The sequence below is a fragment of the Cibotium barometz genome, chromosome 27 (assembly GCF_041138505.1).
Source record: "Cibotium barometz isolate CiBa-2024 chromosome 27, ASM4113850v1, whole genome shotgun sequence".
Classification (NCBI taxonomy): domain Eukaryota; kingdom Viridiplantae; phylum Streptophyta; class Polypodiopsida; order Cyatheales; family Cibotiaceae; genus Cibotium; species Cibotium barometz.
Window position 1 is genome coordinate 32,553,083 of NC_141072.1, and position 23,339 is coordinate 32,576,421.

Sequence of the window (23,339 nt, forward strand, 5' to 3'; positions counted from 1 at the left end):
GTGAGCAGCGGAAATGAAACAAACAACTGAGAGGAAAGGAACGTATAAGTGCTGGAGAAAGAAGCGTTGTATAAACTCTAATACATGTGTGAAAACAGTATTTTATCCAGCCCTAAAAAGGGTATTTTTCTGGATGTTTAGGTTTTATTTCTTGCTTTGTGGGTCTTTGCTGCTGGCCGACAGCCTTTAGCCTGGCCGACCAGCAGCCCCACACACTACATATAGCCTTGCCTCATCACTTCACCACTTCATAGACATATTCCATACCACTTCTGCTGCTGTTGATGCTGCCAGGGACTGCACATCATCTGCTTCATCATCATCGGCTCTTCAGGTCAACACATCAGCATTTTACATCAACCCACTCTCTACTACAGTACAGGACTTCAGCGTTTGCTGGAGAGAGAAGCACTGTATAAACTCTGCTATATACACGATATCCGATACAACTAAGTGTGGGGGGGGGAAGCATGATATATATACAACCTGGTGGCTGCTGGTCAGCCAGTGTAAAACAGGCCGACAGCCCCAAGAAAGCCCACAACTAGGATAAAATCCAGTCGGCCAAAAGATGATGAGTTGGCCAAACCAGTCAGCCATTAGATAAACAAGCTGCCCACCTCCTAGCAGCAAACTCCTACAGCCGACCACGGAAAAAATAGAGCACTCCACAACTGGCAAAACTGGGGAAAATATGGACAATGGGAAAAATGGAGAAACACTCACACCGGGCAGGCACACCCACAACACTGGCCCTCACTCCCTACTATGTAATATGATAGGGACAGGAAATGACTGCTAATAGTGTGTGCGCGCGCGCGCGCAAGCGCGCACACACTTTTGCCTTCCGCCTTTTCTTCCTTGCTTTTTCCCCAATTTAATAGATTACAGCTTCAAACCTTAATAGGTGTGTAATATCCAAGATCCCAAAGCGCCCATATAGGTGTAAACCTATTACTCATAAGGGATCCAAAAAATAAAAAGTCCGGCCTTTGATAATAAACCCGTCAACCCATTATAATAATGACGGGAACACATATAAATATCTTGTTTTTCACTCGAACCCATCATTCCAAGGAGTCGTCGGCACATGTATACATACTAGGGATGATGCATGTGATGAAGAGAAAGAAGGACAACTCTAAACTCATATGAAATCTATGTGTGCCAAGAGTACACTCCACAACAATTAGTTGTGATAAGGTGGGAAAAAAATCCAAAATATCCTTTTACTACAACCTTTCCTTTTGCTTGTGTTTGGTAGTTTGTGACACAAAAGAGGTGTATTATTGAGATCTCCTTCAGTTCAAGGTATCATATAAAACTTTACTTGATATTTACAAAACCTAATCGGATCTAAAATATAGAAAGAAAAGTGAGAAACCCTCCCCTCCCCCCCCCCCCTTCCCCCGAAACACACACACAAAAGAAACTTAAATTGAAAAATGTTATTTTCCTTTAGGCTACAAAATTATTCTAAAAACCTGATATGCTTTGACACCAAGCAAGCAACTCCTATGTCAGCATCTTAATCCTAACACACTGCAAAGAGCTTCTTCAAAATGTTTTGGAGTGACTAGTAGAGGCTCTAAGAGAAGCTATTGCAACATGGTACCCCTCAAGGCCACTCAAACCAACTTTTTGGAGGAAACAAAGCTTTATGTTTTTTTTTTTCCCAAACTGGCCTTAGGCCCAAGATCATCCCGTAGTTATCAATTTTTCAGCCCGTAGGTGCCTGCCTGTAGGCACTTTTTTATCTGCCTGTAGGCGATGCCACCGAGCAAGCACCTTGAGTGGTTTTGAACCCAAGACCTCTTGGTCCTAGACAAGCACCTTTACCACTTGAGCTATCACCTCATTGGCAAAGAGCTTTATGTTCTTGGATAAAGAAATTACGAAAAGAATTGAATGAATCAAGATTTCTAAAATAAACATGATTACAAACATCATGAACATCAGTGTTCACCTAAAAGCAATTTAAGAGAAAACAGTGGAAACATGTCTTGAGGTTTTGAGATCACATGCTAGAGACCACAAGGCGTCAAGCCATCTGTGCCCATCTTGAGATCAAGTCAGACGAACATGCATGATAATTATGAAATGATCAGATTACTATGCTTGAAACCCCATCGTACGCATGAAACATATTTTTGCTATTATGGAAAACATGTTACTCCAAAAAGTATGAAAACAATAAAGTCACAGGTTAGCATTACCTGCATAGATTCCCCACCATTAACGGTAGCAATGCGAAAAAGGCGCATCTTTGATGACTCAAAAGCTTTACTACGTAAGATTGTCTTTCCATCATCAGCTAGGATTTCCTTTAGACCTTCCTACCACGAAATTAAAAAAAATCAAACATAAATGGCCTCAGTACAGACAATAGATAGTGTTTGAAACAAATTGTTACAATAAATCAAATCACAAACAGAACACCTCACACCAATGATTGACCTTCCAGATCAAATGTACAAAACAGCCATCCTCAAGATTCAAAATGGCCAAGAAACGACACAGGAGTTTGGAATTCAGCAGCTATGGAGTGCACCAGACAGTACAGTTCAATAAGAGCCAAATCATCCATGAGTCTGACTTGATGCAATCCCACCAACCAGCTCCATGAAATCCATACTGTCCAGCTAGAAAGAAGATCCCCCCCTGTTCAGCTCAGGGGCAGTTGATTAGCGGGTATTGTAGGGGCAGATAGCCACACACAAAGATAGACAGCAATGTGCAGCTAACCTCACAGCAGATATGCCAAGACACCAAGGCCACTTGCTTTGGTCCTCAATGCTCACTAATAATAGGTGGGCGCCCACACCACCACTAGACAGCTGCCAAAGCATGCCAACTAGCCGTACCGACAGTGTGTGGGGGGGGGCTTCCCTGTAAACCTTCCCCCCCCCCCCCCCCCCCCCCCCAAAACACACACACACACACCTCATTATTCCTCACTTAAGCCAGTGCAGGAGGGGAAATCAGCCAGCTCCAGCTTGTGTGCCCAGTTGATCAGGGTCCAACTATCATCTTGCAGCCCAGCTTCTATGTGCATGATGGTGTACTTTATCTTGCTCATACTCCATTCTTCAAAGGGAGTCACATGCATCACTCTTTCCATATGCATGTGGGCATGTGCGTTATTTTAGGGTTGCACGGTCCAAGCTAAGCTATGGTGGATCAAAGAGATCCATGGTGTGTGTTGTATAGAGAGAGCAAGAGAGAGAGAAAGAGAGATGTGACAAAGCTCAAGAGAGAGATGACTCCGTGACTCAATGATGTGATGGTTGATTGATTGATATGACGTCCTTCACCAAGTACATTGCTTTTATAGGCACGTAACCTTATCCTTTGACCCAAAGAAATCACACATATACACTGGATAAGTGACACATGGCACACTTGTGTGTATGTGTGAGCAGTCCCTAAAAAGGGTTAATGTGTTAGTAGCATGTAAACACTCTCTTATGAGTGGATAGGATACACACATAAAAAACACACATAGGAATATTTAACTCATAATTTGGGGGGGGGGGGGCGCTTCCTGTGTTAAAAAAACCTGAACTTAAACATAAAATAGGAAATAGATAAGTTTTAAAAACATTCCCTCGAGCGTATGTCAGTGAAGACTGGTTTCTTTCGGCGGCATTTCCATGCCAATGCTGCTGGCGTGGCTCCATTTTTACACAAGAGACCAATTCGAGAAAAAGCCCTAAATTTTTGGGCACATGTGGTCTTTAATTTTGTTACTTTGCCCTAAAATTGAAAGAACCCCTATTTTTGTTGAAAACTCCCAAATTGTGTTGAGTGCAAGAGCATCAATTAGATAGACGATTTTCACCTAATTTGCAAAAATCCCCAAATTGATTTTACCAATGTCTGCAAAATCAAAGGAATCACCCCAATTTGTTGTTGATCTACAATTGATGTGGTGCTGCAAGTACAGAGGAGGTGGCGGGAGGCACCTACAGATCGGCAACAGACTGAGCACCTATGGTGGCTGTGGTAGTCAACAAGTGGGAGTTATTGACCTGGTGTAACTCCGTATTGGTGGACATGAAAGGGGGTTTTCGCAAAACACTTGACCATTAATGCAATTAAACACTTAAATTGGCCATAGCCTCAAATATATGCCAATTAATTCCACAAAATTGTAAACGAGAGATTTGCACATATGGCACCACATGGAGGCCAGAATGGGCCGACCCTCCTCCCACGGAAACCCCCTTAGAGTATTTTATTACCCAAAGAGAAAAATATCATGTACAAGCTTTGGGGGAGCACATGCTCCAGATTTATCAACATACAATTATAAATAATTCATATAACCGACTGTCATCAAAAAGCCCAATGAAAAATGCCAAGAATATGTATATTCCGTGTGGATACCGACCAACATAGCTTTTATCCAATAGCCCACATAGCTGTCCATAAACCCATATGGCAATCAAAACTTCATAAATCTGTCCATTGTATATTCCGTGCGGATACCAGCCAACATAGCTTTTATCTAATATCATGCACTGAATCATAAGCCCATAACGCTGTCCATGTACCCATATAAAGCTGTCCATGAACCCATATGGCTGAGATACAATATCCCATGGCAATAGCAAGTGCCCAATGGCTCAAATACATGCCCAATTGCTGTCGCAAGTGCCCAATGGTTGTCCATATACAACCAATTAAGAAGACAAATGCCCAATGGCTGAAAATCAAGTGCCTAATGGATGTCCATATATAACCAATTAAAAAGACAAATGTCCAATTGTTGTAGCAAGTGCCCAATGGCTGTCAACTAAAAAGACAAATGCCCAATGGCTAAAAATCATAATATAATGATCAAATACCCTTGCCTTCAAGATTTCTACGCAATGGAAGCCTTCAAAACAGTCCCCAACAATCGGTAAACTTCATGGGAAGCCTTGCAAAGAGAAAGAAAGAGAGTAGTCAACATTAGGGCCGCCTATAGAGGTGGTAGAGAGCCATAACCTTGGAGTAGAGAACCACCAAGAATAGAGAAGAGTTGCCAACATGATAGAGGCTAGTCTGCAGCAATACAACCTGCTCAAATGAAGAGAGAGGACTCCAATTTATAGATTTGGGGCTCTCATGAGCTAGAATGGCAAGTAAAAGCTATAATGACAAGTGGGGAGCTAACGTGACAAGTGTGAGGCCACTTGTCTCACTTTGATCCATTGTCGAGCCACATGTCCCAATTTAAGATATGGCTCCTCCATAAACTTCATCTCTAAAAATAAATCAACTCATAGATATTATGTCAAAGGTGTTTCAACGAGTCTCCACATTTGTATAGCTTACGGACATAATGACACGAATGGAATTTCCATTGGAGGTTGTCCTAAAATAGTAACCCTCCTAAATTTTAGGAGTGTGATCCTTTGTATTCCACCTTATTAGAAATGTATGTGAGCACCATGTAGAACCATGTTTCAATACTAGATCCAAATTCTCATGAGCATGCTTTCCACTTGACACTTGAGCTCCAATGCTATTTCTGTGTCCAAGAAACCATCTCGAGCACCTAGACCAAGCCTCAAGCACTAGATCTTTTGTATTGGATAATCTCCCATTCCCAAAGCTTGTACTTTCCAAATATTTAGACGTCCTGGAGTCTACCATACCCCTTTCATACTAAGAAATGTCCGGGCTGGTAGCATCCCTTCCAGCTTCTTAAAAGTTGTCAACAACTTTAATCTTCAAGCCATATATCCAAGATATAATCATCCCATCAAGTGGGCGAGACGAGATAGTCTCAAAAATCCAATACAACCATGTCCCACATAAATGGGCAAGACTAAATAAGTCTCCATAATGCCAATAACAAAATCATGTCCCAAATAAATGGGTGAGACAAAACAGTCCCATAAGTCCAAATATCATAATCAAGTCCCAAGTCCATATTCAATCCACTGACACTTGGTGTAGACAGTCCCCTGCTAACAAGGTGTCAATCCACATGACCCTTGGCGTAGACATAAGTCCCATGCCAACAACCAAGTGTCAGTTCACATGACCCTTGGCATAGACATAAGCCCCCTCCCAACCAGGCGTCATGTCCACTCTACCACTTGCACTCTGTGTTGGTACTCTGACCACACACCTTGGAGGAGAGGTGGTGTCATGTGCACACTCGTGCCATGCCTAATCTTCAACATTAACATTCTTAATCCTTGATTAGTGAACAGTTAAGTCAACATCAAAAGCATCTTCGTCAGTAGCATCACATCAACATCATTATCATTATCAGAACCAACATCAGTAGTAGCTCCAACATTAGCATCATCATCATCAACATAAGCATGGGAATGCATGAAAGGGCTGTCGGCTAACTGCAGCATCATGTCGGCTGGCAGCAGCCTTGTGCATGCAGGCAGCCAAGTTCACAGTAGGCGGCAGCAGGTGTGGGCAGCACATTCAATAAGCGCAGCAAACAGTATAGTATTTCAAGCATTATTTGTCCACACATTCTGGCGGACAGCTGTATAGATGGCCGACTGCTGACCCACATTCATATATAAGCATCTCATCGTTTTCAGCATTCATTCATCTAGCCCACAATAGAAGATATGTAGAAGGACCAAGGTCACCCCTATGGGGCTGACCAAAGCCCTAAACCATGTACAAGCATTCAGCTACCTTTTTCACCATATTAATACAAGAAAACCCTCACACCCAATCTCTCTTCTTCTCTCTCCTCTCTCTTAACCATGTTAATTAGCATCAATGTTCTTAATCAAGCTTAGGGCTATGGATCAGTACAATAAGGATTCCGTGCATGCAACATTGGTATCAGAGCATTTAGGCTCAGCCCACTAAGCTATGTCCCAAGGAAGGTGCATGGTTCAAACAGAAAGGCTGCTGCAAGGTAGCAGATGGAGTGGTTTGCAAATAGGCAAAGCTAGAGGAAGCATTCCCTAACGGTAGGTACGCATACCTAGTACCTCATTAAGCTCTCAGATCATTTGCAAAGGCCTAGCAATAGGCATGATCAGTTCCGGTAGGTGACCCAATGTTGTGTCAAGGTTAAGGGAAAGCAAGCATGGGGACAGCAGTGAACACATGCTCAGTTCTTCATCAAGACTTGCAAGTGGAGATCAAGAGTGAAGGTGTTCAGACAAAAATATCAGTCAGTAAAGTCAAAGCCACTAGAAAGTCCGTAGCAATTCAAGGTCAGTAGAAGGCCAAGGAGGAAGGATGACAAAGTGTCCACCCCGTCATCAAGTTTAGCAAAAGGGAATTTCACGTGCACGCCCATGCCATGGCTAATCTTCAACATGAACATTCTTAATCCATGATTAGCCAACAGTTCAGCATCAAAAGCATCTTCATCAGTAGCATCAAATCAACATCATTATCATCATCAGAACCAGCATCAGTAGTAGCTCCAACATTAGCATCATCATCATCAACATCAGCATGGGAATGCATGAAGGGGCTGTCGGCTGACAGTAGCATCATATCGATTGGCAACAGCCTTGTGCATGCAAGCGGCCAAGGTCACAGTAGGCGGCAGCAGGTGTAGACAGCACATTCAATAAGCGCAGTAAACAGCATAGTATTTCAAGCATTATTTGTCCACACATTCTGGCCAACGCCTAGATAGATGGCTGAAACCGGCCTCTGGTAGAAACCAAAGTGCGGTAGACTAGCAGTCACCTATCCAATTGTAGTCCAAACAATTAAACAAATAAACCAGAGCTAGAGTGCTCCAAAACAAAAAGGAGAACGACACCTCTTGGCCCCAAAGCTTGGCGCCCCTTTCGGTATTTCTTTATTCAATTTCAATGGAAAAGCTTAACTGAGTACAATAAAGCCAGTCAAGGAAAAGAAACCTGCATGCCCAGTCTAGCAACCCTCAAGACCTCTTAGCATAGAGGATTCACACACAGATCTGTGTCCTCTAATCAACACACTGCTGTCTCCTCTAATCAACCAAGACAATGCAATAGGGAAGCCTTGAGCACGCATCTGGTTGTTCCATGATCTTAGCCTCGAACTCAGCCAAAGAATAATTCCACAATCTAGCTCTGTTTCCACCCTTCAAACTACCACACCCCTCCTCTCACAAAGGGCCAAAAGAAACAACTCTGAAGCAGTCGTAAGCCAGTGGAAAGAGAGAGAAAGATATTCTGCAGGTACACTGCTGTCCCTCAGTCCAATCCTCCTCAAAAACACCAGCCCTGAGAGTATAGAATATGCTGTCCTGAATTGCAGCCACCCGCCTTTGCCCTCCAGAGCTCACACGAGGGGAAGAGAAAGAGCGAGAGAGAGAGAGAGAGAGATTCAGGCTGCATCTGCTGTCCTATCAACCGCCCATCTCTTGTTTTTGTACCCGCTGTCCTACAACCGCTTCTACCAGTTGTCCTATAGCCGCCTGCGCCAGCTGTCCAGTAGCCGCCTATACCAACTGACCTGTAGCCGCCTGCGCCAACTGTCCAATAGCCGCCTGTACCAGCTGACCTGCAATCGCATGCACCAGCTGTCCTGTAGCCGACTTACACCAGCTGCCCTGCACCAGCTGCCCTGTAGTCGTCCTGCATCAGCTGTCCGTACCGACCTCTTCAGGCGACCCTCACACCTTCCTCTCTCCACGCTGCCAGCCGCCTTGCCCTTTCCAAAAGCGAGAGAGAGAGAGAGAGAGAGAGAGAGAGAGAGAGAGAAGAAGGGGAGAGAGAGAGAAGAAGGGGAGAGAGGCGTGTACTTCCAAAAATGGAGTAGCCCCTCCCCAAACTTATCCATAAAAATCCTAAGGCCCATTTAAATTTATTAAAACTTATGCCTAGGGGTCATCCAAGGTTAAAACATTAGAATATTAAATCCCTTGGCCCCCCTTCACACTTGGGGATGTCCACACATGTTACCATTTGTCTGGGCACCCAAGTATGAATCGTGAAATATTTATCTTGCTCACCGACCACCATGCTCACACTTATGCTGTACCAATTTCACAGGGTCATGACATACCCCCCTCTTGAAAAATGGGAAGCTTCCTCGATTGCAATCTGGTGATACAGCAAGACATCCAAAGTGAAAAGTACAATATGGCAAGATCAGCGTCCCAATCTCTCTAAGCCATACATATATAGCAACATTCACTGCAAACCAATGGTGTAGTAATAGTTCAAGTTGTATACCACTGTGAACCATACACAACCACAACATCCAATGTGACTAGTACACATATATCATAGAAGTCCCATAAATAGATGTACTGTCAGCCATCAGTACCTTTGGGTGAGACAAAAGCTGCACCAAGCGACCTCTAGATGTTATCTGAGCCTGTCTTATCAAGGGAGCGGACCCCTCTTGAGCATCAGGCAATGCTCCAGACCCATGCTCTGCTGAACCTGAATGAGCCGTAACAAGAGTCGGCTCCAACTCAAAGGCATTGAGATAAAGCTGCAAAACCTGAGGTGAATCTGCTAAGTCACCCTCCTCCATCCACTTCGCATCCATCGGTGAATAGTTCTTGAACTTCACAAGATAGTGACGGGAAACTTTACCTCGTACCTTTCTTTCCTTATGTGCCAATATCTTCTCTGGAATAAGAACCTCGTCAAGTTCCTCAACTTCCGGCTAAGCCTCATCCGATACATCCTCAGGCACATCCCCACGGAAAGGTCTAAGTAGACTCACATGAAATGCATTGTGAATCCCCCGGTGATCTACGATAGGCCACCTCACCAATCTTTTCCAATACCTGAAAAGGTCCATTGATGCGTAGCCGCACCCAAAAGGGTCCCACATATTTGTCATCGAATCAAATGATCTTCCAAGTGTGTTGGAGTAGATTGGTAACCCCAACAATAGATCCAACCAAAGCTGTCCAGAAATTACAGCACATATAAAACCTCATGATATGCCCATTCTTCACATAATAATCATGCCACTTGATCAAGGAATACTTCCATCAAATAAACCATGTTGTTGAACATACTCCATTGATTGCCAAGTAGCCTCATCTATGAGCAAGCGCTTCCATTTCACAAGGAATTCATCAATGTTCCGGTTCCTCAAAACCCTTGTCCTCTTGTCCACAATCTTCTCCGGCTCATAGATAATCTCTCCTTCTTCATCCATCGGTGGTAACTCTTCAATCTCTTGAGGAAGAGAGCCCACAAACCTCTTAAGGTTGGATACATGAAACACATTATGAATCATTGTAGAAGGAGGTAGGTCAAGCTTATAAGCCAAAACACCCACTTTCTTGACTACCAAATATGGTCCATAGTATCTATGTGCCAACTTGGAATTGAAAGACCCTTTGAGAATATTGTGACGGCTCTTCGGAAGCTTGAGTAACACATAATCACCTTCCTTGAACTCCATTTTGCGTCTATGTTCATCCGCATTTGCCTTCATGACTTCTTGTGCCTTCTTCATATTATCCTTGCATAATTGAAGAAGCTGTCTCATCCTTTCCAACTCTTCCTTGGCTAAAGGATTAACCATTTTATCCTCATGGAAGGCAATACATGGCACATGCACTTGATACCCATAAAGAGCCTCAAAAGGTGACATCCCAATACTCAAATGCTTGCTTGAATTATGACAAAATTCAGCAAGGTAAAGCCATTCATCCCATGATACTTGCATGTCATGACAATAGTGCCTCAAGTACACTTCGAGCCATTTGTTTGTGCACTCCGTTTGCCCATCCGTTTGAGGGTGATAGGCTGTAGAAAGAGTGATTTGAGTCCCCAAGTTCTCATACAATGTCCTCCAAAAAGTGCCCATGAACTTGGTATCTCTATCACAAACTATGTTGAGTGGCAAACCATGTATCTTGCATACATGCTCCATAAATTGCTTGGCAATGTGAAAGGCCCCATAAGTAGTCTTGGAAGCAATAAAATGAACTGATTTGGTGAGTCTATCCACCACCACAAATACTTAATCCCATCCATGCTTCGTCTTTGGCAAGCCCGTGATGAAGTCCATGGAAATGTGAGTCCATTTTCCGTCCGGAATAGGCAAAGGATGAAGTAAACCACTTGGCAATTGGTGACTATCCTTATTCCTTTGGCATGACACACATTCCAAAACAAACTTCTTGACATCCCTCCACATGCCTTTCCAATAGAAGCTTTTGCTCACTTTGTCAAATGTCTTGAGAACACCAAGATGACCCGAAAGCGGTAAAGAATGCATCTCATGAAGCACCTTGGGAATGTAGGATGAGGTTGGAACCAAATACACCTTATCCTTGTGCCATAGTAGACCATTCCGAAGCTTATAATGAGGAAATTCTTCACCATCTCCTTGCTGTAATTTTCTGTAAATATGGGCAACACTCTCATTGACAAGATACTCCTCTTGTATCCCTTTTATCCATTCACTATACACTTCCATAATTGATGTCAAGGTGCAAGCCCACATTCTAGACAATGCGTTCGCTACTACATTGTCCTTTCCCGGAGTATAGGATATCTCAAAGTCATATCCTTGAAGCGTAGCCAACCATCTCTTTTGCTTGGGAGAAAGATTGGGTTGAGAGAGGAAAAATTTCAGCACCCTATGATCACTTCTCACCTTGAAATTAGCACCATAAAGATAGTGATGCCATTTCTTAATTGCATGAAGTATAGCCAACATCTCTTGTTCATACACATGCAATTCCATCTCCTTCTCGGAAAGCTTCCTACTCTCAAATGCAATGACACCATGCTTTTGATACAAAACTGCCCCAAGCCCTCTTCCACTTGCATCCGCTCTCACATAGAATGTCTTTGAGAAATCCGGACAAACAAGAATAGGAGCTGATGTAAGTAAAGCCTTGAGCTCATTGAAACTCTTGTCGGCAATGGCATCCCAAAAGAAAGCTTCCCTCTTAAGTAGATCGGTAAGAGGTGCCGCAATTGATGCATAGTGCTCCATAAATCTTCTATAGAAAGAAGATAGACCCAAAAATCCTCTCAATTTAGTTGCATTAGTAGGGGTTGGCCATTCTTTGACACATACCACCTTCTTTGAATCAGCACTAATGCCATTTTCTCCCACCAAGTGTCCAAGGTATTCAACCTCATTCACCATGAAAGTGCACTTGGTCTCCTTTACAAACAATCTATGCTCCCTCATGACCTCAAAAACTTGCTTCACATGTACCAAATGCTCTTCTTTGCTCTTGCTATAGATCAATATCTCATCAAAGAACACAAGTACAAATTTGAACAAAGGAGCCAACACCCTATTCATGAGTACTTGGAAGGTGGCTGGGGAATTCGTGAGACCAAAAGGCATAACCATGAAATGAAACAATCCTCTTTCGGTCCTAAATGCCATCTTCTCTTCATCACTCTCCTTCATCCTTATTTGATGGTATCCCGATCTCAAGTCAATCTTGGTGAAGAGCTTTGCCCCTTTTAGCTCATCAAGAAGATCATCGATGCGAGGTATGGGGTATCTATTCTTGATGGTTACCTTATTCAAATCACGGTAATCTATGCACATACGAAAGGAACCATCCTTCTTCACCAATAGAACGGCAAATGCAAACGGAGATTGTGAGGGCTGAATGAGACCCATGGAAAGCAATTCTTGCACTTGCTTTGCCACTTCTTCCCTTTCCACCTTCGATAACCGGTAAGAAGGTTTGTTCACGACCTTTGCATTCGGCTCAAGTACAATGGCATGCATTTGAGTATTGGGATGTCACCTTTTGAGGCTCTTTATGGGTATCAAGTGCATGTCCCATCTATTGCCTTCCATGAGGATAAAATGGTTAATCCTTTAGCCAAGGAAGAGTTGGAAAGGATGAGACAGCTTCTTCAATTATGCAAGGATAATATGAAGAAGGCACAAGAAGTCATGAAGGCAAATGCGGATGAGCATAGACGCAAAATGGAGTTCAAGGAAGGTGATTATGTGTTGCTCCAGCTTCCTAAGAGCCGTCACAATATTCTCAAAGGGTCTTCCAATTCCAAGTTTTTTTGATACTATGGACCATATTTGGTAGTCAAGAAAGTGGGTGATTTGGCTTATAACCTTCACCTACCTCCTTCTACAAGGATTCATAATGTGTTTCATGTATCCAACCTTAAGAGGTTTGTGAAGAGTTACCACCGATGGATGAAGAAGGTCTATGAGCCGGAGAGGATTATGGACAAGAGGACAAGGGTTTTGAGGAACCGGAACATTGATGAATTCCTTGTGAAATGGAAGCGCTTGCCCATAGATGAGGCTACTTGGCAATCAATGGAGTATGTTCAACAACATGGTTTACTTGATGGAAGTATTCCTTGATCAAGTGGCATGATTATTATGTGAAGAATGGGCATATCATGAGGTTTTATATGTGCTGTAATTTCTGGACAGCTTTGGTTGGATCTATTGTTGGGGTTACCAATCTACTCCAACACACTTGGAAGATCATTTGATTCGATGACAAATATGTGGGACCCTTTTGGGTGCGGCTACGCATCATTTGCAGCTCATTTTTATGGAGGTTTCATGAAGAATTTCAAGCGTCATCGACAACATGGCTGCCATAACAGTCCTACATGCTATTTTTGGAGAAGGAGTTTGCCGGCTTCACTACATTTGGTTCTCTGTTCCAAATGTATTCGAGGCGCATTTTTAAAGACCTCTCTACTTCCCATGGGTTTACATTGAGATTGTGATTCAATTGTAAATATCTTGTATGATTTTGAGGACAAAATCTTTGGGAAGGGATGGTTTGTCATGAACCATAGAGCTTGATTTCCACATGTACATAGAGGCCCATGGGCAAAAGGAGAAAGTGACTATAAATAGGGATGGGGTACATTGGTAGGATCTTTTGACACTTTTACTAAATTTGGTCATCTTGTACCTTTGGGCTCCACCAATGGAGATTTGGCCTTCCATGGTCAAGTTCATGGCTAACATGAAAGCCATCTCTTTGGTGAGAGGTTAAATACCCTTGGGCTATTTGTGCATCTTCTCTTGCTACATGCACTTATAGATTCTCTCTCTCTTGTATATTCATGTGATGAGCCATTTGATAACTAATCTCATGATTAATGGATACTAGATTCTTGCTTTGATGTGTTTGATTCAATATGAGGTTTCTTCCAAGGTAACACATGAGCATTCCACCAAGAATGTAACTTTCGGATTCATGGCGGATGCTAGGAGGCCTTCTATGCGGGAGATGAAGCCTACTACATTCTAAGCGGGTTCTTCTCAATTGGATGGAAAGCAACATGCACCTACATTTACACATGAGGAGTCAGATTTTGGGGATCCAAGGAGAGTACCTTTGCATCCCAAAGCAAATCAGTTCTCCATGCTTGAAGAGGAGGTGTATGATATGGATGATGTGGTTGAGCTTGATTGGGAACATATGTCATTCATTGAGAGACAAAGAGAAGCTCATGATAGGTGGATGGAAATGCCAAATTTCCTCAAGAGAGAGTACAAGGATTTTACACAATTTCTTGGATCTTTTGTGCAAATGCAAAAGCACAAGCCCTCGCACCATCATGAGAATGCATCGTCAACCGTGTCAAAGGATGTAAAGGACAAGATTTCACTCTCTAAGTTCAAGGGTGATGGTTCAGCCCCACATGAGTTGGAAGAATGGATGAATAAGTTGGATACATACTTTCAGCTCTATCCGAAGAGTGAAAGGGACAAAGTGCATTTTGCATCCTTGCATTTGGAAGACCATGCACATCAATGGTGGAGACATATGCTCAAGGAAGGAGTTATGCCACATACTGGGAAGAACTTAAGCATGAAATGAATATGACATTTGTGTCGCCTTTGGTTCTTGACCGATACCATGAAGAATGGTATGAGCTCACACAAAAGGGCATGTCGGTTAGGGAGTACATCAAGAGGTTCATGAAGCTCTCTATGTTTGTGGATGGACTCAATGAAGGCATGCGATTGAAGAAGTTTGTGCATGGTCTAGATTCATACATCAAAGCGGATGTCTCGGCACAAAGACCAAGCACTATCAAAGAGGCTATGAGGTTGGCGGAGCTATATGAGCCAAAGTATAAGAGGGTTCAGCCCAATGTACCTTTTCATAAGCCATTTCACACTTCTTCAAATGTGGGAAAAAGTCTACCTTCTTCTACATCCACTTACACTTCCAAATTACATACATCTTTTGGAAGTGGACAGTCCACAAGTGGAGTTCATAATGATGCTAAGAAGAGCAATGGGTTTGTCAAGAAGCCTCCTCAACCATTCAAGAAGACTCAACGGATGGATGATCCTAAGATTGAGGAATTGAGGAGCAAAGGCCTATGTTTTAAATGCAAAGAGAAGTGGTCACCCGGGCACATTTGCAAATCAAAGAAAGTGGTGGCTACTATGATCATTATGGATGAGGATGACGATTCCAAGTCATCTCATGATGTGGAAGAGTTTGAAGATTGCAGCGAGGAGACACATGAAGAAGACTTGGAGGGTCATTCTTTTGTCAAAGAAGAGGATGGGTTTCCTTTCCACCCTAGTGGAAGGGATCATGCATGCATTTTGAGGGACAATATGCTAAAAGATGCAGGAAATGCAGAAAATGCAGCCCATGTATTATAAGCTTCGGAATGGTCTACTATGGCACAAGGATAAGGTGTATTTGGTTCCAACCTCATCCTACATTCCCAAGGTGCTTCATGAGATGCATTCTTCACCGCTTTCGGGTCATCTTGGTGTTCTCAAGATATTTGACAAAGTGAGCAAAGCTTCTATTGGAAAGGCACGTGGAGGGATGTCAAGAAGTTTGTTTTGGAATGTGTGTCATGCCAAAGGAATAAGGATAGTCACCAATTGCTAAGTGGTTTACTTCATCCTTTGCCTATTCCGGATGGAAAATGGACTCACATTTCCATGGACTTCATCACGGGCTTGCCAAAGACGAAGCATGGATGGGATCAAGTATTTGTGGTGGTGGATAGACTCACCAAATCAGCTCATTTTATTGCTTCCAAGACTACTTATGGAGCCTCTCACATTGCCAAGCAATTTATGGAGTATGTATTCAAGATACATGGTTTGCCACTCAACATAGTTTGTGAAAGAGATACCAAGTTCATGGGCACTTTTTGGAGGACATTGTATGAGAACTTGGGGACTCAAATCACTCCTTCTACAGCCTATCACCCTCAAACGGATGAGCAAACGGAGTGCACAAACAAATAGCTCGAAGTGTACTTGAGGCACTATTGTCATGACATGCAAGCATCATGGGATGAATAGCTTTACCTTGCTGAATTTTGTCATAATTCAAGCAAGCGTTTGAGTACTGGGATGTCACCTTTCGAGGCTCTTCATGGGTATCAAGTGCATGTGCCATCTATTGCCTTCCATGAGGATAAAATGGTTAATCCTTTAGCCAAGGAAGAGTTAGAAAGGATGAGACAGCTTCTTCAATTATGCAATGATAATATGAAGAAGACACAAGAAGTCATGAAGGCAAATGCGGATGAGCATAGACGCAAAATGGAGTTCAAGGAAGGTGATTATGTGTTGCTCAAGCTTCCTAAGAGCCATCACAATATTCTCAAAGGGTCTTCCAATTCCAAGTTGGCACATAGATACTATGGACCATATTTGGTAGTCAAGAAAGTGGGTGATTTGGCTTATAAGCTTGACCTACCTCCTTCTACAAGGATTCATAATGTGTTTCATGTATCCAACCTTAAAAGGTTTGTGGGCTCTCTTCCTCAAGAGATTGAAGAGTTACCACCGATGGATGAAGAAGGAGAGATTATCTATGAGCCGGAGAGGATTGTGGACAAGAGGACAAGGGTTTTGAGGAACCGGAACATTGATGAATTCCTTGTGAAATGGAAGCGCTTGTCCATAGATGAGGCTACTTGGCAATCAATGGAGTATGTTCAACAACATGGTTTACTTGATGGAAGTATTCCTTGATCAAGTGGCATGATTATTATGTGAAGAATGGGATATCATGAGGTTTTATATGTGCTGTTATTTCTGGACAGCTTTGGTTGGATCTATTGTTGGGGTTACCAATCTACTCCAACACACTTGGAAGATCATTTGATTCGATGACAAATATGTGGGACCCTTTTGGGTGCGGCTACGCATCATTTGCAGCTCATTTTTACGGAGGTTTCATGAAGAATTTCAAGGGAAGCGTCATCGACAACATCGCTGCCATAACAGTTCTACATGCTATTTTTGGAGGAGGAGTTTGCCGGCTTCACTACATTTGGTTTTCCTATTCCAAATGTATTCGAGACGCATTTTTGAAGACCTCTCTACTTCCCATGGGTTTACATTGAGATTGCGATTCAATTGTAAATATCTTGTATGATTTTGAGGACAAAATGTTTGGGAAGGGATGGTTTGTCATGAACCATAGAGCCTGATTTCCACATGTACATAGGGGCCCATGAGCAAAAGGAGAAAGTGACTATAAATAGGGCTTGGGGTACATTGGTAGGATCTTTTGACACTTTTACTAATTTTGGTCATCTTGTACCTTTGGACTCCATCAATGGAGATTTGGCCTTCCATGGTCAAGTTCATGGCTAACTTGAAAGCCATCCTCTTGGTGAGAGGTTAAACACACTTAGGCTATTTGTGCATCTTCTCTTGCTACATGCACTTATAGATTCTCTCTCTCTTGTATATTCATGCGATGAGCCATTTGATAACTAATCTCATGATTAATGGATACTAGATTCTTGCTTTGATGTGTTTAATTCAGTATTTTACTCTAGATCTATTTCCTTTGCTATCAGAGCCTTGATTTTGATCCATTATCAAGGTTTTGGACATGAGATTAGTCATTTAATTGATAATTTTCTTAATTTTCTCTTGATTTCTTGGAGTTTTGGCATAATCTTGCTTAATTTCTACTTAATCTTTGGAGATTAGTGGACCATTTCATGTGATTTCATGGAGATTTAGCTCAAATGGACCTAATTTGGACACCTTGGACCAGTTATTTGAGGCGGGGATACAAAATTGAGAAAAATTTGAATTGATCACCTGTTAATCTCTGTTAATCACGTTTATCTTTTTGTGCTTCTTTTCCAAGCTTTCCATAGCCATTACTTCTCATCTTTCCTCCGTTTTGCTCCCATTTGCTAGGGCTTTTGTTGATCTTAAGCAGAGGAACATATAGAGTACCAATTTACATGCATTTTTCTGACAATTTCTGAAAATATGTTTTCCTTTGCTCCAAACCCTAATCTCTCTCACATAGCTCACCGTTGCCATCTCCACTCACTCTAAATGATTGCAAATGCTATCCTATGCTATCCTATTGCTATAATGGTGTTGCTCTTGTTGCTTTTTGACCCATGAGGCTAGCGTAGCTGCGCCGTTTTCCCACGCAACCTCACGGCTCATAGTCACAAGAAGTAGCCCCATTCATTCCATTCCATTCTCATTTAGTTGTTAACTATGATGTTTGGCATCTTTTTGGTGGATTTTGGGGAGTTCTTCATTGCTATTGGAGAGGGAGAAGAGGAGGTTTGAGCAGCCCTCAGAAATTGCAAAAATCTTCAAGATTTGGATCCATTGGAGGCTCTATCAAGCAACAATCCAACCATTGGAGCTTTCGGAATACCATTGGTGAGTTGCTGTGGCCATTTTCTCAAGCAATGGTGATTAATCCTCATGCTATGGACAAATTGGAGTTATTCATGAATGAAAACCCTAATTTACAGAATTTTAACATTCCTACATAACTCATGATCCATTGGAAAGTGATTACATGCTCTTATTGCTCACATCTTTCTTTGATCACACCCATTTGGATGTCATGTGGCCATTTGTGAGACAAATGCAAGATTCTTTGATGAATCCATGCATAAATGGATGAAGAAATGCATATGCTTAGATGCATTGATTGAGCCACATGCATGGAGTGGATGTTGGGTAATAATGAGAAGGTTTTTGCTATGGACATGATGCTTTTATGCATTGGAATGATGCTATTGAGCATTGGAAGAGCTTGATGTGTGATTGGAATCAATTGGTAATGCTACATTCAAATGCAAGTTGATGCCCTTGAATGCCATTTGATGCCAATTACTCATAAGCAATGCTTATGGGAGTGATACCAATTGGATATTGATGTGATTGGTATATGGTATTACCTCACTTGTGCTTATTGATTGATGTTGGATCTTTGGATGAATCGCGGACATTTGGAGCTATGTGGATAAGCATGAGTTCATGCATAATGGTTTATGAGTATATTGTAATGGGCATGAGTCATGCCACATCCTTGTAAAAAGTGATCCGCCTCATTTTCATATTCAAGCTATATGTACCTTACAATTGTTTGCACTCACTTCAATTTCTAGAAACTAGATATGTTGGTGAGGATACCCCGGGTGTTGGTGGAGAGGCTCGAGGGGGGGGGGAGGGGAGGGAGCATGGCTTGAATCCACCGTGCCGTGAGTGCCGTGGTAAAGCGGTACGGTGGAGGATTAGGTGCGGAGGTGAAGACTTGGCCTCAACCCGTGTCTTGGTTCGACTAGGTACGGGGGTGAGAAGAGCTTGGCCGGGAGATCGGCAAGCTTCAACGCGCTACATCGACGATCTTCTTTGCACAATCATCCTCTTGGTTTATGTACATGGCAATGGCGCCTTAATATGGACATCTCGTGGAAATTGATCTTGCATTATGCCATGGGAAACATATGGTGAATGCTTGGAATTGCAAGGAATTTGTACGCCTTTTGGTGATGCAAGTTGAGGCACATGCTATGTAATGGATGGGAATTGATTTGAGGATTATAGATTTTTGCATTGCAACTTGAGAAAAATTGAGATTTAGCTCCTAAAACAAAGAAGACTATGTCAACATTTTCTCAAATTTCTGGTCATACATGAACAATTGAAGCTTCTGGAGCATAATTTGCAGACCTTGGGATGCCAATGAGGTGCGAAAGGTGTTGACATTGGTTTGGGAGCAAACAAAGATCAATTGGGCACAAAAAAGGTCACTCTGGCAAGAATCTGCAGATTCACAAAAACCCTAATTCAGTCCCAACCCTTTTGGACTGAATTAAAAGGGACCATATGAGCTCTTAGTGCTTCCTTAGAGCTACCCAACGAGCCCTTAACCTCCGCATTTCGATATCTCTTTAGGGTAGAATTTAGGGTTTTTGCAGAAACAGTAAACCCTAATTCAGTCACAGGGGTTTGAAGGTCTTCTAGATCCAATTACATAGGCTTGTAGTACTCATCGAAGGCTTCCATTTGAGCTAAAAAGTTTTGCATTTGGATATCTCTAGCTCAAGTTGTACCCAAAATACCGTTTCAGCCTATAACCCTGTAAATCCTAAAACAGAGAATAGTAGCACACTTCATCTCTTAGGGGTCTTTGCATAGTGGTCTAGTACACTTCATTAGCTCTCCAACAAGCTTTAGATCACTTCAATCGGACATCCCCACCTCAATTTAGAGCCGAATTTCTGAAACCGAAGGTTTCCATGGGGCCGAAGCCAAAAGAGCCACTGAGACGCAACACTTTGGCTTCCGACGAGGTAGAGGGTGAAGAGGCAACGATGGAACAAGGAATTTTGGATGCTCCGGAGGATACTCTTGGGCACACTTCAAGAGAAGGGGATACTTCAAGAGAAGGGAATGAGGAGTTGAATGTCGGAAGTGCCCATAAGCACACCCCATAATCTTCGCATGCCATCCCTATCGATTCGATCATGCAAATGCTGATGGAAATGAATGCTAAGATGGACACGATGGCTACAAGGGTGGAAGTCAATGGTAGGCTTGACACTATGGCTACAAGGATGGAAGTTTTGGAAGAGAGGGTCGCTCGGCCAATGAGCCAACCTTCCTATGATAGTGGTCATGGTGCTTTACATGAAGGCAAGCAATTTGGGACAGCTTTTGAAGGCCGTAGCGAAGGCAAGCTACCCATGGTACAAGAGGTTTCTCCCAAGGTAACACATGAGCATTCCACCAAGAATGTCACTTTCGGATTCATGGTGGATGCTAGGAGGCCTTCTATGCGGGAGATGAAGCCTACTACATTCTAAGCGGGTTCTTCTCAATTGGATGGAAAGCAACATGCACCTACATTTACACATGAGTCGTCAGATTTTGGGGATCCAAGGAGAGTACCTTTGCATCCCAAAGCAAATCAGTTCTCCATGCTTGAAGAGGAGGTGTATGATATGGATGATGTGGTTGAGCTTGATTGGGAACATATGTCATTCATTGAGAGACAAAGAGAAGCTCATGATAGGTGGATGGAAATGCCAAATTTCCTCAAGAGAGAGTACAAGGATTTTACACAATTCCTTGGATCTTTTGTGCAAATGCAAAAGCACAAGCCCTCGCACCATCATGAGAATGCATCGTCAACCGTGTCAAAGGATGTAAAGGACAAGATTTCACTCTCTAAGTTCAAGGGTGATGGTTCAGCCCCACATGAGTTGGAAGAATGGATGAATAAGTTGGATACATACTTTCAGCTCTATCCGAAGAGTGAAAGGGACAAAGTGCATTTTGCATCCTTGCATTTGGAAGACTATGCACATCAATGGTGGAGACATATGCTCAAGGAAGGAGTTATGCCACATACTTGGGAAGAACTTAAGCATGAAATGAATATGACATTTGTGTCGCCTTTGGTTCTTGACCGATACCATGAAGAATGGTATGAGCTCACACAAAAGGGCATGTCGGTTAGGGAGTACATCAAGAGGTTCATGAAGCTCTCTATGTTTGTGGATGGACTCAATGAAGGCATGCGATTGAAGAAGTTTGTGCATGGTCTAGATTCATACATCAAAGCGGATGTCTCGGCACAAAGACCAAGCACTATCAAAGAGGCTATGAGGTTGGCGGAGCTATATGAGCCAAAGTATAAGAGGGTTCAGCCCAATGTACCTTTTCATAAGCCATTTCACACTTCTTCAAATGTGGGAAAAAGTCTACCTTCTTCTACATCCACTTACACTTCCAAATTACATACATCTTTTGGAAGTGGACAGTCCACAAGTGGAGTTCATAATGATGCTAAGAAGAGCAATGGGTTTGTCAAGAAGCCTCCTCAACCATTCAAGAAGACTCAACGGATGGATGATCCTAAGATTGAGGAATTGAGGAGCAAAGGCCTATGTTTTAAATGCAAAGAGAAGTGGTCACCCGGGCACATTTGCAAATCAAAGAAAGTGGTGGCTACTACGATCATTATGGATAAGGATGACGATTCCAAGTCATCTCATGATGTGGAAGAGTTTGAAGATTGCAGCGAGGAGACACATGAAGAAGACTTGGAGGGTCATTCTTTTGTCAAAGAAGAGGATGAGTTTCCTTTCGACCCCGGTGGAAGGGATCACGCATGCATTTTAAGGGACAATATGCTAAAAGATGCAGGAAATGCAGAAAATGCAGCCCATGTATTATAAACTTCGGAAAGGTCTACTATGGCACAAGGATAAGGTGTATTTGGTTCCAACCTCATCCTACATTCCCAAGGTGCTTCATGAGATGCATTCTTCACCGCTTTCGGGTCATCTTGGTATTCTCAAGACATTTGACAAAGTGAGCAAAAGCTTCTATTGGAAAGGCATGTGGAGGGATGTCAAGAAGTTTGTGTCATGCCAAAGGAATAAGGATAGTCACCAATTGCTAAGTGGTTTACTTCATCCTTTGCCTATTCCGGATGGAAAATGGACTCACATTTCCATGGACTTCATCACGGGCTTGCCAAAGACGAAGCATGGATGGGATCAAGTATTTGTGGTGGTGGATAGACTCACCAAATCAGCTCATTTTATTGCTTCCAAGACTACTTATCGGGCCTCTCACATTGCCAAGCAATTTATGGAGCATGTATTCAAGTTACATGGTTTGCCACTCAACATAGTTTGTGATAGAGATACAAAGTTCATGGACACTTTTTGGAGGACATTGTATGAGAACTTGGGATTTGCTTTGGGATGCAAAGATACTCTCCTCGGATCCCTAAAATTTGACTCCTCATGTCTGAATGTAGGTGCATGTTGCTTTCCATCCAATTGAGAAGAACCCGCTTGGAATGTAGTAGGCTTCATCTCCCGCATAGAAGGCCTCCTAGCATCCGCCATGAATCCAAAAGTGACATTCTTGGTGGAATGCTCATGTGTTACCTTGGGAGAAACCTCTTGTACCATGGGTAGCTTGCCTTCGCTACGGCCTTCAAAAGCTGTCCCAAATTGCTTGCCTTCATGTAAAGCACCATGACCACTATCATAGGAAGGTTGGCTCATTGTCCAAGCGACCCTCTCTTCCAAAACTTCCATCCTTGTAGCCATAGTGTCAAGTCTACCATTGACTTCCACCCTTGTAGCCATCGTGTCCATCTTAGCATTCATTTCCATCAGCAT

The 23,339-nt window shown here is 42.7% G+C and overlaps 1 protein-coding gene across 2 annotated transcripts in view; it reads right to left on the reverse strand.

The window, feature by feature from the left end:
* The window catches only part of HY2 (phytochromobilin:ferredoxin oxidoreductase, chloroplast / phytochromobilin synthase (HY2)), an 84,080-nt gene that overhangs the window by 17,180 nt on the left and 43,561 nt on the right, over window positions 1-23,339 (reverse strand). For both annotated transcript variants that reach the window (XM_086821410.1, XM_086821411.1), the window contains exon 2: window positions 2,217-2,336. In XM_086821410.1, the coding sequence (XP_086677536.1) occupies window positions 2,217-2,336 (120 nt within the window). The remainder of the gene's footprint in view (window positions 1-2,216; window positions 2,337-23,339) is intronic.